The sequence below is a fragment of the Mastomys coucha genome, unplaced genomic scaffold (genome assembly GCF_008632895.1).
Source record: "Mastomys coucha isolate ucsf_1 unplaced genomic scaffold, UCSF_Mcou_1 pScaffold24, whole genome shotgun sequence".
In the NCBI taxonomy this organism is placed as follows: domain Eukaryota; kingdom Metazoa; phylum Chordata; class Mammalia; order Rodentia; family Muridae; genus Mastomys; species Mastomys coucha.
Window position 1 is genome coordinate 1,492,854 of NW_022196907.1, and position 13,400 is coordinate 1,506,253.

Below are 13,400 nucleotides of genomic sequence, written 5' to 3' on the forward strand. Positions count from 1 at the left end.
AAAAAAAAAAAAAAAAAAGAGGTAAACAAAGCTTTTAAGCATGGGCAATTTTCTTTCTCACTATTTAAAAAATATGCAAATTAAAGTAGCAATTGGATGTCATTTTCACCTCTCAGGATGAGTGAACATTCAAGAGACTAATAATGGCCAGTGTTAACAAGTCAGAGAAAACAACTCTTCTCACATATTAGAGGTTCTAAATTTATATAGCATTTGTTAAAGGAGAAAATCTGACCATATCAATTAAAAGCACAAATCTGCAGGTTTCACATAGTGATTTCACCACTAGGAGTTGCTGCTATGCTGTAGGAGTATTCACACTGGTTCAATATCACAATACTGCCAGTGATTAAAATGTAGAAACAGTCTACATGTTGCCCCCAAGGGTCTGTATGTGCTAAGCCTTTAAGATACTGAAACGTTTGAAAATTCATAAACATGTGTTAGCTTTAAATAAAAATATGTAAAATGAATACAATGCAGAGCATGATATATTTAAAGTTACTGATGTCAAAGCTACATTTTGGAACAAGCACCTGCATAATAAGAATGAGTCACACTGACTAACTTAGGGTACATATTTTCTACATTTAAAAAATAGGATGTACTATCAAAAGGAGGTAAACATCTCAAATGCTCTTTCCAAATAATTTCTAGCATACCGTTAGGTGTTTTGTGGAGTATATAGTAGTTTACACAAGTGAGATTATGTGATGGCACTTGGAAAACTCACCACTTTACACTTAGGTCAATATTCCTTAGCCATCACCCCTTGTTTATTTAGAATTAGAAAACATGTCAACAACAACCATAGAGCATTTACTTGACAGCTAAGAACAGTTTAAAGTAGTTAACTAGAGAAATTAATCATGGTTCTTCATATTCTTTCTCTTTTCTTTTCTTTTTATTAGATATTTTCTTAATTTACATTTCAAATGTTAATCCCTTCCCAGGTTTTCCCTCTGAAAACCCTCTATTCCCTCCTCCCTTCCCCTGCCTACCAAGCCACCCCCTCCTGCTTCCTGGCCCAGCAGGCATTCCCCTACACTAGGGTATAGAGCCTTCACAGGATCAAGGGCCTCTCCTCCCATTGATAACCAACAAGGTCATTCTTTGCTACGTATGCAGTTGGAGCCATGAGTCCCACCATGTGTACTCTTTGATTGGTGGTTTAGTCCCTGGGATCTCTGGGGTTACTGATTAGTTCATATTGTTCCTCCTATAGGGGTGCAAACCCCTTCAACTCCTTGGGTCCTTTCTCTAGCTCCTCCATTGAGGACCCTGTACTCAGTGCAATGGTTGGCTACGAGCATCCACTTCTGTATTTGCCAGGCACTGATAGAGCCACTCAGAAGACAGCTATAACAGACTTCTGTCAGCAAGCACTTTTTGGCATCCACAATAGCGCCTGGGTTTGGCGGCTGTATATGGAATGGATCCCCATATGAATCTCAAGAAGAGGGAAGATCAAAGTGTGGATACGCCTGTCCTTCTTAGAAGGGGGAACAAAATACCCATGGAAGGAGCTACAGAGACAAAGTGTGGAGCTGAAACTGAAAGAATGACCATCCAGAGACTGCTCCACCTGGGGTTCTTCATATTCTTAAATGAAATAATTGACCTATAGAAGTAGTAGACTTATCAATTAACAGAGCATCTGTCCCTAAATGCCAAACAGTTGAGTTATTTGGTTAAGTTTTATACATAGCAGCATTTGGAACATGAAATTGTGAATATGAAGTAATAGGAGTTTCAACTGTCAACAGTAAGACTTTTGAAGTCTTTGCCCTGTTTTTCAAGTTTCATGGAAGAATCAATGTGTGAAATAAAATGCTGGGTATTCTTGCTGACACAATAGAAAATCATTAAAAATAAATTCTTGATATTTACAATAAGGTCTAAAAAATTTGCAGTCATATAAGCTGAAGGTCACATTCTTGGTTTGGGATTGAGAAAGGTGCTGTAGCAACAATAATTGTCAGATGGATAGTACAGTGGCTTAGAGAAGTGACCTAAACATGTGATAGCAATGGTGCTTCATGGCCTTGGACAAATTTTCTTAAGTGTTTAAATGTTCTTTTGCTATAAAATAATATAAAAACTATGTTTGCCTCTTATAGTTGTATAAAAATGATGATAACACAAAGCTGAAGCCTGCAGTAATAACTGTTTAATATCATGATTATTATCATCAGGGGCCAAATAAGTTTCAGAGAACAGGGAGTCCTTAGCATTGACTCCTGTAAATTACTCAGAGACACTAAAGACCAAGAGACAATTAGATTTAATCCTTTGTAAGTCACCAATGACTTTGGAAAACATGGTGTTCCAGAAGTAGAGATTACAAAAAAGAAGATAACTCCTGTTAAAAAAACAGAAGGAACAGATACAAAATATACAGTGCTTTATCCTAAGGAAAGCACTTTAAGTCCTTAAGGGTACAGTAGGAGAGTCAGAGAGTAAGACCAAAGGCATCCCTTTTGAGGAAAAACAGTCTATGCTCCCCATGAAGTAAGAGCAGAGACAGTTTTTATAGAAAGATTTCAGGTTGACTTCATTACGAGAAGCTGCCAAAACATTGAAGACTATCTCTTTGCAAATGTATGTGCATGCATGATGCACTAACCATGCAATTTTGTAAAGTAGACAAATTCTTTTCCCTCCTTCAATGCAATGTAAAATCACCCATAGAACGTTTCCTCTCTTAGGACATTGTAAAGCTGATAAGTAGAACCTTGGATTTGTGTATGTAAATTAATCAGCTATCTGTAAGATCAAAAAGCATCTCTATGAAGTATCAAAAATACACAAAACATATATAACCTTTCTAAAACCTAAACAGAAAATACATGTACATTGAAATATTAAGATTGACTCTGAAAAATGTTCATTATCATTGAAAATTAAATTGAATTCAAAAGGTAAATGGATTTTTGTTCCACTTATTACTGCCGTTAAACAACATTCCCACTCAGTAGCTATCCCTCTCTTGTGTTGATAGATGAAGGAGCTGAGTGTTAAGGAACTTACCCTTTCTTACTTTGCAAATTCAAACTCTCTTTCTCAAAAGCCTGATAATTTCCCCGTCCCACCTCTAATTAAAAGATAAGAATGGTCTTGGGCCAACATACCCAGGAAATTATATATTAGTGGAACATTTGTGTGGTTATTAAAGGAACCCTTTGTAAGTTTTTTCTTGTCCCAAAGTACAAATGAACACAGTAAAGAGAGCAGATAAAACAAACTGCTAGGGGTGTTCCAATTTGCTTTACAGTTCATGATTCTACAGCTTTCGACAGAGCTAGCCCTCCTTACTTGAAGTATCCCCACATCTTTTCTTCCACACTCTCTAACCCATTTTCCTTCAGCTTCCTTTGCTTGGACATTTTCTCTCCTCACGTTGTAAGGGTTGAATCATTTGGGGGTTGAAGCCCCACAGTCTTTCCTGCTGTGCTCCTTTCATGGATCTAGCCTACCCTGGGTCTGCTCTCCACTGGAACTGAGACAAATACCTCCATATGTGTTTAATGTTCTACTGTGCATATTCTTTCATCAGCTCAAAAATCAATCAGTGTACATGAAGCTCACCTTCTTCACCCAAAACTCTGCCCATGTACCTACTCTCCTCCTTAGTCAGTATCATTAGTAAAATCTTTTTCCCCAAGAACATAGATGTTAGCTAACAATCTTTACTCTCCACACACTTTTCTGCCACCCTCTCACACAGACCTAGCCAATCAGTAATCCTGAGAAACAGTTTGTATTTAGGGACATGTGAGTTTTTCTCTCTCCTGGTGCTTCTTCTACTTTAGCCTAAGCATCCATCACTTTAAATTGCATTACTCTGACATTTAACTAGTGGGACTTCTGTTTTCCATTATTTACCCTTCCAAAATGTTCTTCTGCTACCCTATTGCTCTTGTAAATGCAAATCCAATCATGTCCTTATGCAGTACAAATAATTTATGAGTCCTCCTTTCCCTTCCATGGGGTCTCCTTGCAACAGCTATAGATTTTCTACAAATCCACAAAGCTTTGCTCCTTACCACATCTGTTCCCTCTTATGCTTTTCTCACTCCTCCTAGTCCAAACAAGCTCTGAAAGACCTGGCTTCCTGTACCTGTTATCTTCTCATGTACCATCTCTTTATCTACTCACAGCCTTGTTCCTTCTTTTTCCGATGACTCAGCTAGAGGCTGAAACGAAACCCTGATTAGACAACATCACAAAATGTGCTAAGCTTAGTGGACTTAGCATTCCTGGGTTTTTCTGTGCTGCAGCAAGAAGCTTTTCCTTCATAGCCCTTTATCTTGCTTTGTCATAATTTATACTGAACCTGACCTGTCTCTTTCACCTACAGTATGAGCTCATGCAAGATAGCAGCCACTATTAAAATGTTTTGTATTCTGAGTTTCTTTCATAGTATCTTAGGTAGAATTTCTCCTCCTGGATATGTCTAATGAATAAAAGGACATATTTATTATTTAATCTTATAAATGAACAGATGGATTCTTTACCTAATATGATTTTATCCTTTGCTCCATCATTCACTGCCATTTGATTCATGAACAAATTGCCCAGAGCTGCCTTGCTCTATTTTCTTCAAAGTACTGCAATTAGGGAAAAGATAAATGGAAATTTTTTCTTCTGTCCAATTTGAGCAATCTCAATACCGATGTTTTATTTGTCATAACCTGGTAAATTTGTTGGAGTGATACATAGTAGACCTGGTAAAAATACCTACAAACTCTCTGACTAGCAAAGAAACTACTTTGAGTCAGAAGATATAAAGCTGAAATATAAGTATGGTTTGGCTCCTCAGATTGTTTAACGTAATACTGACTTGGGGTAAATTAAATCATGTTATGTGAAAGCAGTCCTAAAACTAGAACATGATCTCAGAACATAGCGTAACACTTCATTTACAATGTGCCTTTAAAATCCAGAAAGATAGTGGAATTCCTCTGTATGTAAGATATAGAGAAATGACTTATTGTTAGATAGGCAAACGATAGATGGATGATAGACAAATGATTTCCAATTGGAAGGAAGTGAACCTACTTTTCCTCTTCCCAAAATAAACAGAACTTGAGAAAACACCAATTTGGGGAAAAGTAAAGAATTTTCTACAGTTTATGAAAGCTTCACAAATTTTCATGTAACTACTCTGAAATACATCAATTATAAATTTTATAAATTATAAAATGACATATCATTTGCAAAGGATAGAACTAAAGCCATGAGACTCACAATTCTGTCATTAATCTTAGAATGTAAGATAGGAGACATAGAAAATCATTAGACAAAAAAAATTACTTCAGGTCAATGTGGGTTGTTTCTATCAATTCAAACCATAAAAGCCTAACAAATCACAGCTTGGTAACTAAGTTTTCTAAAACCAAATGCAAACACACTTATTTATATTGTGTATGTTATATCTTTCTTTTGAAGGATAAAACTTTATCTTCAGCCTGCTTAGGATTAATTCTGCATCCTAATGCAATCTCTTATCTTTTATAAGACCTGATATTCCAAAAGTGAAGAGCAAGCAGCAATTTTTACTCCAGATTTGATAGGAGAGCACCCTTAACCTCAATGTGCTTTTACTAATGTATAAGAGGGAAGTCATATGAAGCATTGTATATAATTTTGTATTTTTTTGTAAATTTAAATAAACTAAATAACTATATTTTATGTATCCCATTACTTTTACCATTGCCCTTGAATATTTCAAGTTTGCAAGTAAATTATCCAACAAAAATGTTAGATTTACCTTTGATAAAAGAATAGAAATGAGCAGATAGATCTCTTTTAGTTAGAGGGCAGCCTGGTCTACAGAACGAGTTCCAGGACATGCAGTACTACATAGAGAAACCTTGTCTTTAAAAAAGTAAAAGAAAAGAAAAGAAAAGAAAAGAAAAGAAAAGAAAAACAGATGTGAATGGTATCAGGCATGGTGACATATACCTCTAATGCCAGCACTTAGGAGGGCTGAGACAGTAGAATCATGAATTATAAATTAACATATGCTATAAGAGTGTTATCCTATCTCAAAACCAAACTATTTTCTTCATAGTTATTATAGTGTAGTATACAATTGTTCAGTGTCTTTAACTTCTCTGTCATCATCTGGTAAACAATTGAGCAGACTGTCTAGGTAGAGAAATAGAACAAAACAAGGACACCTTTAGAAATTAGGTAATCAGATAGTCCTCGCCACAGACGTGAAAGTTGGAATCAGTCTAGAACTCTGTAACTTTCTTTGGTGTTTTGGCTATGTACCTGGTTTATCATATGAGTCTCAATATCCATCTTTAACTTAAAGCATCATTCCACACACAGGATGTAAGCAGATAATATCACAGAAGCTGATTCATCAAGTGATTGGTCACAGGATGTTGTTTCTATAGATAATTTAAATTCATAATAAAATGTCCCAAATATTTCTGTATTTTAAAAACCTTGGTGATAGACAAGTTTAGTAGTTGGTTTACTAATTTTGGTAAAATTTAACAAATTCATTCTCCAAGCTCAATATTTCTTAAATAGTGAAAATATATTTGCAAAGTTAGGCTGTTGTGAGTTGTATCAAATGTTTTGGAAGAACATTATACATTTTTTTACAGGTAGAGCAATATCGATACTTATACAAAATACATTCAAAGATTTTAATTAGGGAGCACAGAGAATCTTGATTATGTGATATGGAGATATCTGCTTTCCTCATCTTGCATGCTTTTATGGGTCACAATAAAGAAATAGTGTACATATCCAATGACATTAAATGTTTGAGCCAGAGTACTACTTACTACATTATTTTGTTATTGAGAATGGTTATAATTTTATTATCTGTACATCTAACTTCCTTTATAATATCCAGTGAAATTTGACTATCAATATAAATACTTAAGGATGAAAAGCAGTAATTTAAGTACTACTGAAGATAAATTTGGCCTAACAATAAAATTACTGCTTCCTACAGCAATATGATACTTATACCCCCCCAAACTTCTCATATGAATTAATCATGTCCAGTTCTTGGGTTTGTTTTTGTTTTTGTTTTTGTTTTGAGACAGGGTTTTTCTGTGTAGCCCCTGGCTGTCCCGGAACTCACTCTGTAGACAAGGCTGGGCTCAAAGTCAGAAATCCACCTGCCTCTACCTCCCAAGTGCTGGGATTAAAGGCGTGTGCCACCTTATGTCCAGTTTTACAAGTTGGTGAACTCTATACATTTAGTAGTTTAGTGCTAAACAGGCATTTTAGAAGACAAACTTAATTTTGGTCCTGATAACCAGAATTAGATTACATCTTTTCAACAGGTAACCAACACATTTTATTCATAAGTGTGTTTATGTGTAAGTATAGTTCCCATAAAAGAAATTAAATGTACCCTGACTAATGTTCCTTAGTCATTCAGAGAAGAAACTGCAAGCTGATGAAGATTCAATATAAGAATACTACAATTAAAATAATAGAGTATAACAAATATTATTTACATTCATTCCAAAATATCAAGTTTGAAAATCACTCTCCGCCATTACAAAGAAAAAACCTCATGTTAAATTTCCAAATTACTAAACTTCAAGGTCTATTTTTACTGTTTTGTACTAAAAGGCATAAAATTTGACAGGTTCGGTTGATATATACTTACTGCTTAGGATTTACCTTTAATTACCATGGAATTATATGCGAATATGCTTTGGGTCACTCTACTCATTAAGCACCAACCACCTGACCCACATTCTCCACTGCCTGCAACCATATGCAGTTTGGGTTTATCTAAAGGGCATTTGGTATAGTCATTTATGAAGAATAAATATTCCTTTTATTCACTAGAAAACGTTTTTGCTTATTTACTGTTTGCTTTTAAACATAGCTTTAAACATCCACACAGAACCAATTGTATATGAATGTGAAAACCATTAAATTGCCAACACTGTGTGGAACTTGGATATATCTAAAGTTACTTGTTTTAATCCCCTCAATCTTTACCTGTAGGAACAACATCCTCTATATCTTATCCTTTTAAAGTTCTATTATCATGTAACCAATTGCCACTTTCTCAATTTACCGTTGCTTTGCCACTACCACTTCATTTCATGCATATTTTGTTACATAACTAGAATACTTCCAGTTAAAATAATACTAAGTGAGGTTAACTGATAGTCTGGATAGAGCTAGAATTTTAGAGTCTTAAAAGCTGAATGTCATTGTGCAAACATTCTGGCTCTTGAGACATTAATTTGTGAAAACAAATCACATTGTACTACAACATTTTGGAAACTCATTCAAAATTAAATGACCCTATTCAAATGTAATTTATGGTGGACAATCTATCCTCAAATGTATTTGGAGAATAAATTAATTTCCAAGCTGGTAACATTTTGAGAAAAATCTTAGGAGAGTCATGAGATAAATATAAAATAATAAATAAATAAATATCACTCCTTGAACAGAATGCTTTGAGTAGAATTGTGTGTAATGTTGATATCTCATTTAATACTTGGCATATGCTGAAAGTAACTCATAAAATTTATACATAACTATCCACAAACCTAGCTATAATTTACACACATTTTGGTTTAAAACACCCCCCCCTTTGCTTTAATATTAGTTTTGTCACCAAATAAAACAAACAAGCAGTAATCACCAAGTAGAACTTATAGTAAGTATAGGAATCTTAACAAAAAACAAAACAAAACATAACTAGAACATTTTGCAAAACTATCAAAAGCTTCAACACTTTCAGGCAATTGAGTTCTAAAATGTAAACAGAGATTCAAAATAAAGTAACATCCTATTACCTAGTTAATGAATTGATGTCAACTAAATATGAATACAAACACTGTAGTTCATAAAATAGATAACTTTCTTCGCTTAAACCTATTTTCTGTTACACTTCTTACTTTTTTCAGCTTATTTTCTTGTCCAAACAATTTTTAATTAAAAGATTTTCAAGTTTGGTGCAATAGAAACAAAGCACAGAGTATTTTATGTAGGAACCACTTCTACATGTTTCAGATAATCCAGAAACATTGTTGTAATATAAAAGTAGATATGAATAGAAAACTGAGAAAGCATCTAAAACATGTCCACACTTGAAGAACCCAAAGCCAGAGCAGAGTCATTGATGGATTACATCTTAGTGTTTTACATTAATGCAATTAGTTAGTTTTTTTCCCCACATCAAGTTCCATAGCATCTTGATAAGGGACATGTTCCAGGTAGCACTCTGTGGGGTCACCAATTTAGTTTCATTATGTGGGAGATTCAGCTGGATTGGTTTTAGAATACAGGTAGATCAGAGACTAAAATGATGGGCAATAGGGTAGGGCTTCATGGAGGTCCACGAGCAGATATCCATTAAGACAGCAAGAGACATTTACAACTTCGAGCATAAGGGCAGAGCAGCCTCCAATGACATCACTGGATCTTATGTAGCATCTACTGGCTGACTTACAGGCATTTTCCACATCACTACTCTCTAGCACCCTCAGCATGGCTTATACTACTGGGGAGAGCATGTGTCTTCTTTAAAAGGAAGACAGGCACTTACTTCAGTGAAAATCAAGACGGAAAACCCAAAAGGATGGAATACAACACGAAACTGAGTACAGTTTTCACTAGCATTCAGAAGACAGGAACAATACTAAACGTTACAGGAGAATTCAGCTTATGTGATCTAAGCAGGGAAATTAAAAGGCAGAAAGGGAGAAAAGGAAGAAGGAGAGAAGGAGGGAGGGAAAGAGGGAGGGAAGGAAGCAAAGGAATTAAGAAGACTAAACCTTTTAACTATGATTTTTTTCTAACATCACTGTTGAAATCTGGATTTTTTTTTTCTAGAAAATTCTTAACAAAGAAAGAAATACAACTAGCTCATTTCAGTTCTCTTCCAATCTAGCCGTAACTTATATTTTACTTACAGGCATTTGTCACAGCAAAACTGTTGGCAGTCTCAATGTTGTCCACATGAGGTACCAAATTGAAAGGAGCTTCGGATGCATTGGGACTGGTGTTATGAAGAAAGATAGCCAGCCTAAAAGCAGTGTATTCCTGGTCTGTGTTTCGGATGAAGAGACCACCTATGAAAGACAGCAGGAAACACTCATTCAGTGATTCCTGTTTTAAATGTTACACCTAGCTGCATGACTGTCAAATGTATCTCCATCCCTAAGCACACACAATTAAGGAGCTCTTTTGCCATATCATAGGGGCTGCCTTTTGTCCCTGCAACGCATGCTTAATGCTTTAGCCTTCAGGGCATTTCAGTTTTTTCTTGCTTCAATCTGTCATCATCACAATGACCTCTGAGACCATTTAGTGTGTCTTGCTTTCTTTCCCTTGCCCTCTTTAGGATTCTCCCATCACATCATTCTATCAGCCAGTACAGTTCAGGACATCTCTCTCCAGGAGGGAATATGCAGATGGAGAGAGAAGAGATATCTATCAAAATACAGAATTTGAACGAAGGAATGTGATGGCACACAAGGGAGCGGGTTTAGAAGGGGGGGATTTAGTTTGGCCCCCTATTTTGTGTACCCGGCCCAATTAGTTCGGTTTTGTGCACACTATACACGGACACGGACGGACACACACACACACACACACACACACACACGCACACGCGCGCATACACACACACACACACACACACAAATGATGCAGTGTTTGAGGTTGGGCTGGGCTGGAAGAAATTCAATAGCCGAGTCCCATCAACAGACAGGAGAGGAGAATGGCAAGCACGGTGGAAGACGGGAGGGTCGCAAGAAACGGGGGTTGGGGGGGATTCAGAACAGAAGCTTAAGTCAAAAGCAAAATGACACCAACGAAGGTTCCTCGAAAAGGGTCTAACTTTTGAATCTGCCAACTGGCAATGCAACAAGAAAAGAGGTGAGGGCAGAAAATGCCTTTCCCCCCAGTCTCGTTCTGTAACAGCGAGAATGCTGCAGCTTGCAGAATAGCAAAAGGTGGGTTTAAAAAAATAAAACGGAAAGCAATAAAACTCAGCATTTCCTCTTGCTCTACGAAAGCGTTTAAGAGAAATGTACTATAAAAATGCAAAGTCCATGAAGGTTTGTTTGTTTGTTTATTGTTTTCTCTTTCCTCAACTTCTTTCATTCCTACTTTAACCTATTGTAGATCAAGAAGGAACTTGAGTCAGGGTTTGGTGTGCTAACCTGAACTTGCACCGAGAAGGTCTGTTTGTAATGGGAAGGTTTCTCCGTAGGATTCCTTATCTGCAACTCATTTACCTCACTTCAGCCACATGCACCTCTACCCCAGCCGGTCTTCTTACCTATTTGAACGCTGCTCGGAAAGGCTCCCATGGCGAGTCCCCAAAATCCAGAAAACAACAAGACAATCTGCCTGCAAATAATCCTCATCTTCTTTGCTCCTCTCCCTGGCGCGCTCTCCTCTCTTTCTCTCACACTCTTGCTAAAGGATTTTCAGAGAGGCATTGAAGATGATGGCGCTAAAATTCAAAGAGAGAGAAAGAAAGAGAAAGAGAGAGAGGGAGAGAGAGAGAGAGAGAGAGAGAGAGAGAGAGAGAGAGAGAGAGAGAGAGAGAGAGAGAGAGAGAGAGAGAGAGAGAGAGGCAAAGAAAGAAAAGCAAAAGAGAGAAAAGAAAGAAAAGAAATGAAAAAAATGAGAAAGAAAATGAGAAAAGATTTGGGTGCTTTGAGGTTATGTCAGCTTTCCCTCAACAATCCACCGCCAGCTGCCAGATGTTTCCCGCAGTCTCCATAGCCCTGGGGGTGGTTTTCTGTCCTGCTGATAATGTTCATGCAGAAGATGGTGGTGGCCGGTCTAGCTGCTGCTCTGCTCACAGAGAAGAGACATGCGCTCTGTCTGTGGCTCACTTGCGCTCCCCTGCTCACATCCACACCGTCGCGGGCGCCACACGCGCTCCGCAGCTCGCAGCCGACCCCCACCCCGGCTACAGCATCCCTGAAAGCCTCGGTACCCGAGCACGCACTCCCACCACGGCCTCTCGCCCCTTGCTCTTCGCTCCTCGCCCCCCTTCCATCCCCCAGCCGGTACTCACCAGATTGCCCAGGTCTTCTGGGAGGCTACTGGAGTGAATCCGCAGACTGGGGTTTTTGCTCACACTCTCCAGTATCTGAACCCTTTCCTCCTATCTTCCCGGGTTTGCCGAGGGACCGAGTCTGGAGGTGGACGCCCCTCTCCAGAACCAGCCTTTTTCTTTTTATGCCCTCCAAGTCGCCTTTGGCGTCTTGGTTGCGCTTGGCAGGAAACTACCCCGGGGGGCCGGGTGTGCCAGCCCGGATCCCGGGCCGGGGGGTTGGAGAGGAAGTTAGCACCTCCCCATGGTCTCAGTCCCCTGCCGCATCTTTGCTGGCTCGCGGGAGGACAGTCTGCCTCCCGGCTCCCAGCCCTTTCCACTCAGCCTAGCCCAGCCTAGCCCGCTTCTGCCATTGGGTTGCGCGCCCTCGCGAGCGCGAGCGCGCACGAGGGGGGACTCTATTCCTTGCTGCAGCTGCAGCAAAGATTTCTCACCAGCAAACAACCAGGGAATCTGCAAAGCCCTTGATGCGGTAAAGGAGCTCAGAGAAGGAGAGGAGCAAAGAGGGGGATAAGGCAGCCCCGTGGTGATGAGGATGGGGTCCAGGAGGGAAGAATTAGACGAAGTAAGGATGGTGAAAGTCAGAGAAGTTTGTTTGAGGGGGTGGGCAAGGGAGGAAGATGAGACAGGAGACAGGAGAGAGAGAGAGAGAGAGAGAGAGAGAGAGAGAGAGAGAGAGAGAGAGAGAGAGAGAAATCAAGAAACACTCAGAGACCTCTAATATATTCTTTAAAGGGCACTAGGCAATATTAGGAATTAACATTGAGAAATGTAAATTAAGAAAAGCACTTAAAGGCTGCAATTCATTTCTGTTCAGTGATTCACCCAAAAGGATGCTTTCCTGCATTGTGTGTGTGTGTGTGTGTGTTGTGGTGAGTGTATTGTGTGTGTTGTGTGTGTGTTCTCCATACACATCTCCTTTGCTTGGAAAGGTTATTTAGAAAAACTCACTCTACTTACAGTCACCTCCAAGAAGATATGACTTTTGCAGATGATGTCAGCAAGTTAGTTTGAGTTTGTACAAGAAACTACCCTATTGGTAATTTGAAAAGAAATTACCCTAGGATTTTCGGAATATTGTCACTTTGTTCAGAGTCACCTTTAAAGCTGTCACTTCACTGGCTGTCGTTTTATGGGAAGAGGATGGGACACCTCCAAAGGAGGTGATTGTAGTACCTGTACAACGTGGAAGATAGTTTTCTAATGTCCTGGATATGTTTTGATACCTCTAAATACAAAATAATATGTCCTAAGGAGAAATGACAGTAACCTGAGTCTTAAGTAATGTTCTTTAAAGACCAGGGGGAAGCCCAGG

General features: G+C 38.4%; 1 protein-coding gene across 12 annotated transcripts in view; it reads right to left on the reverse strand.

Moving 5' to 3' along the window:
• The window catches only part of Gria4 (glutamate ionotropic receptor AMPA type subunit 4), a 345,773-nt gene extending 333,301 nt beyond the window's left edge, over nt 1-12,472 (reverse strand). For 7 of the 12 annotated variants that reach the window (XR_004112139.1, XM_031346434.1, XM_031346435.1 and 4 more), the window contains exons 1-3: nt 12,047-12,472; nt 11,297-11,473; nt 9,924-10,082 (exon numbers count right to left, since the gene is read on the reverse strand). Coding sequence is in view for 11 of the 12 variants with exons in the window: in XM_031346434.1 (XP_031202294.1) it covers nt 9,924-10,082; nt 11,297-11,384 (247 nt within the window). In the remaining variant the exon portion in view is untranslated. The remainder of the gene's footprint in view (nt 1-9,923; nt 10,083-11,296; nt 11,474-12,046) is intronic. The other 5 variants (XM_031346443.1, XM_031346441.1, XM_031346440.1 and 2 more) reach the window with 1 other exon arrangement.
• Between the last annotated feature and the right edge of the window lie 928 nt (nt 12,473-13,400).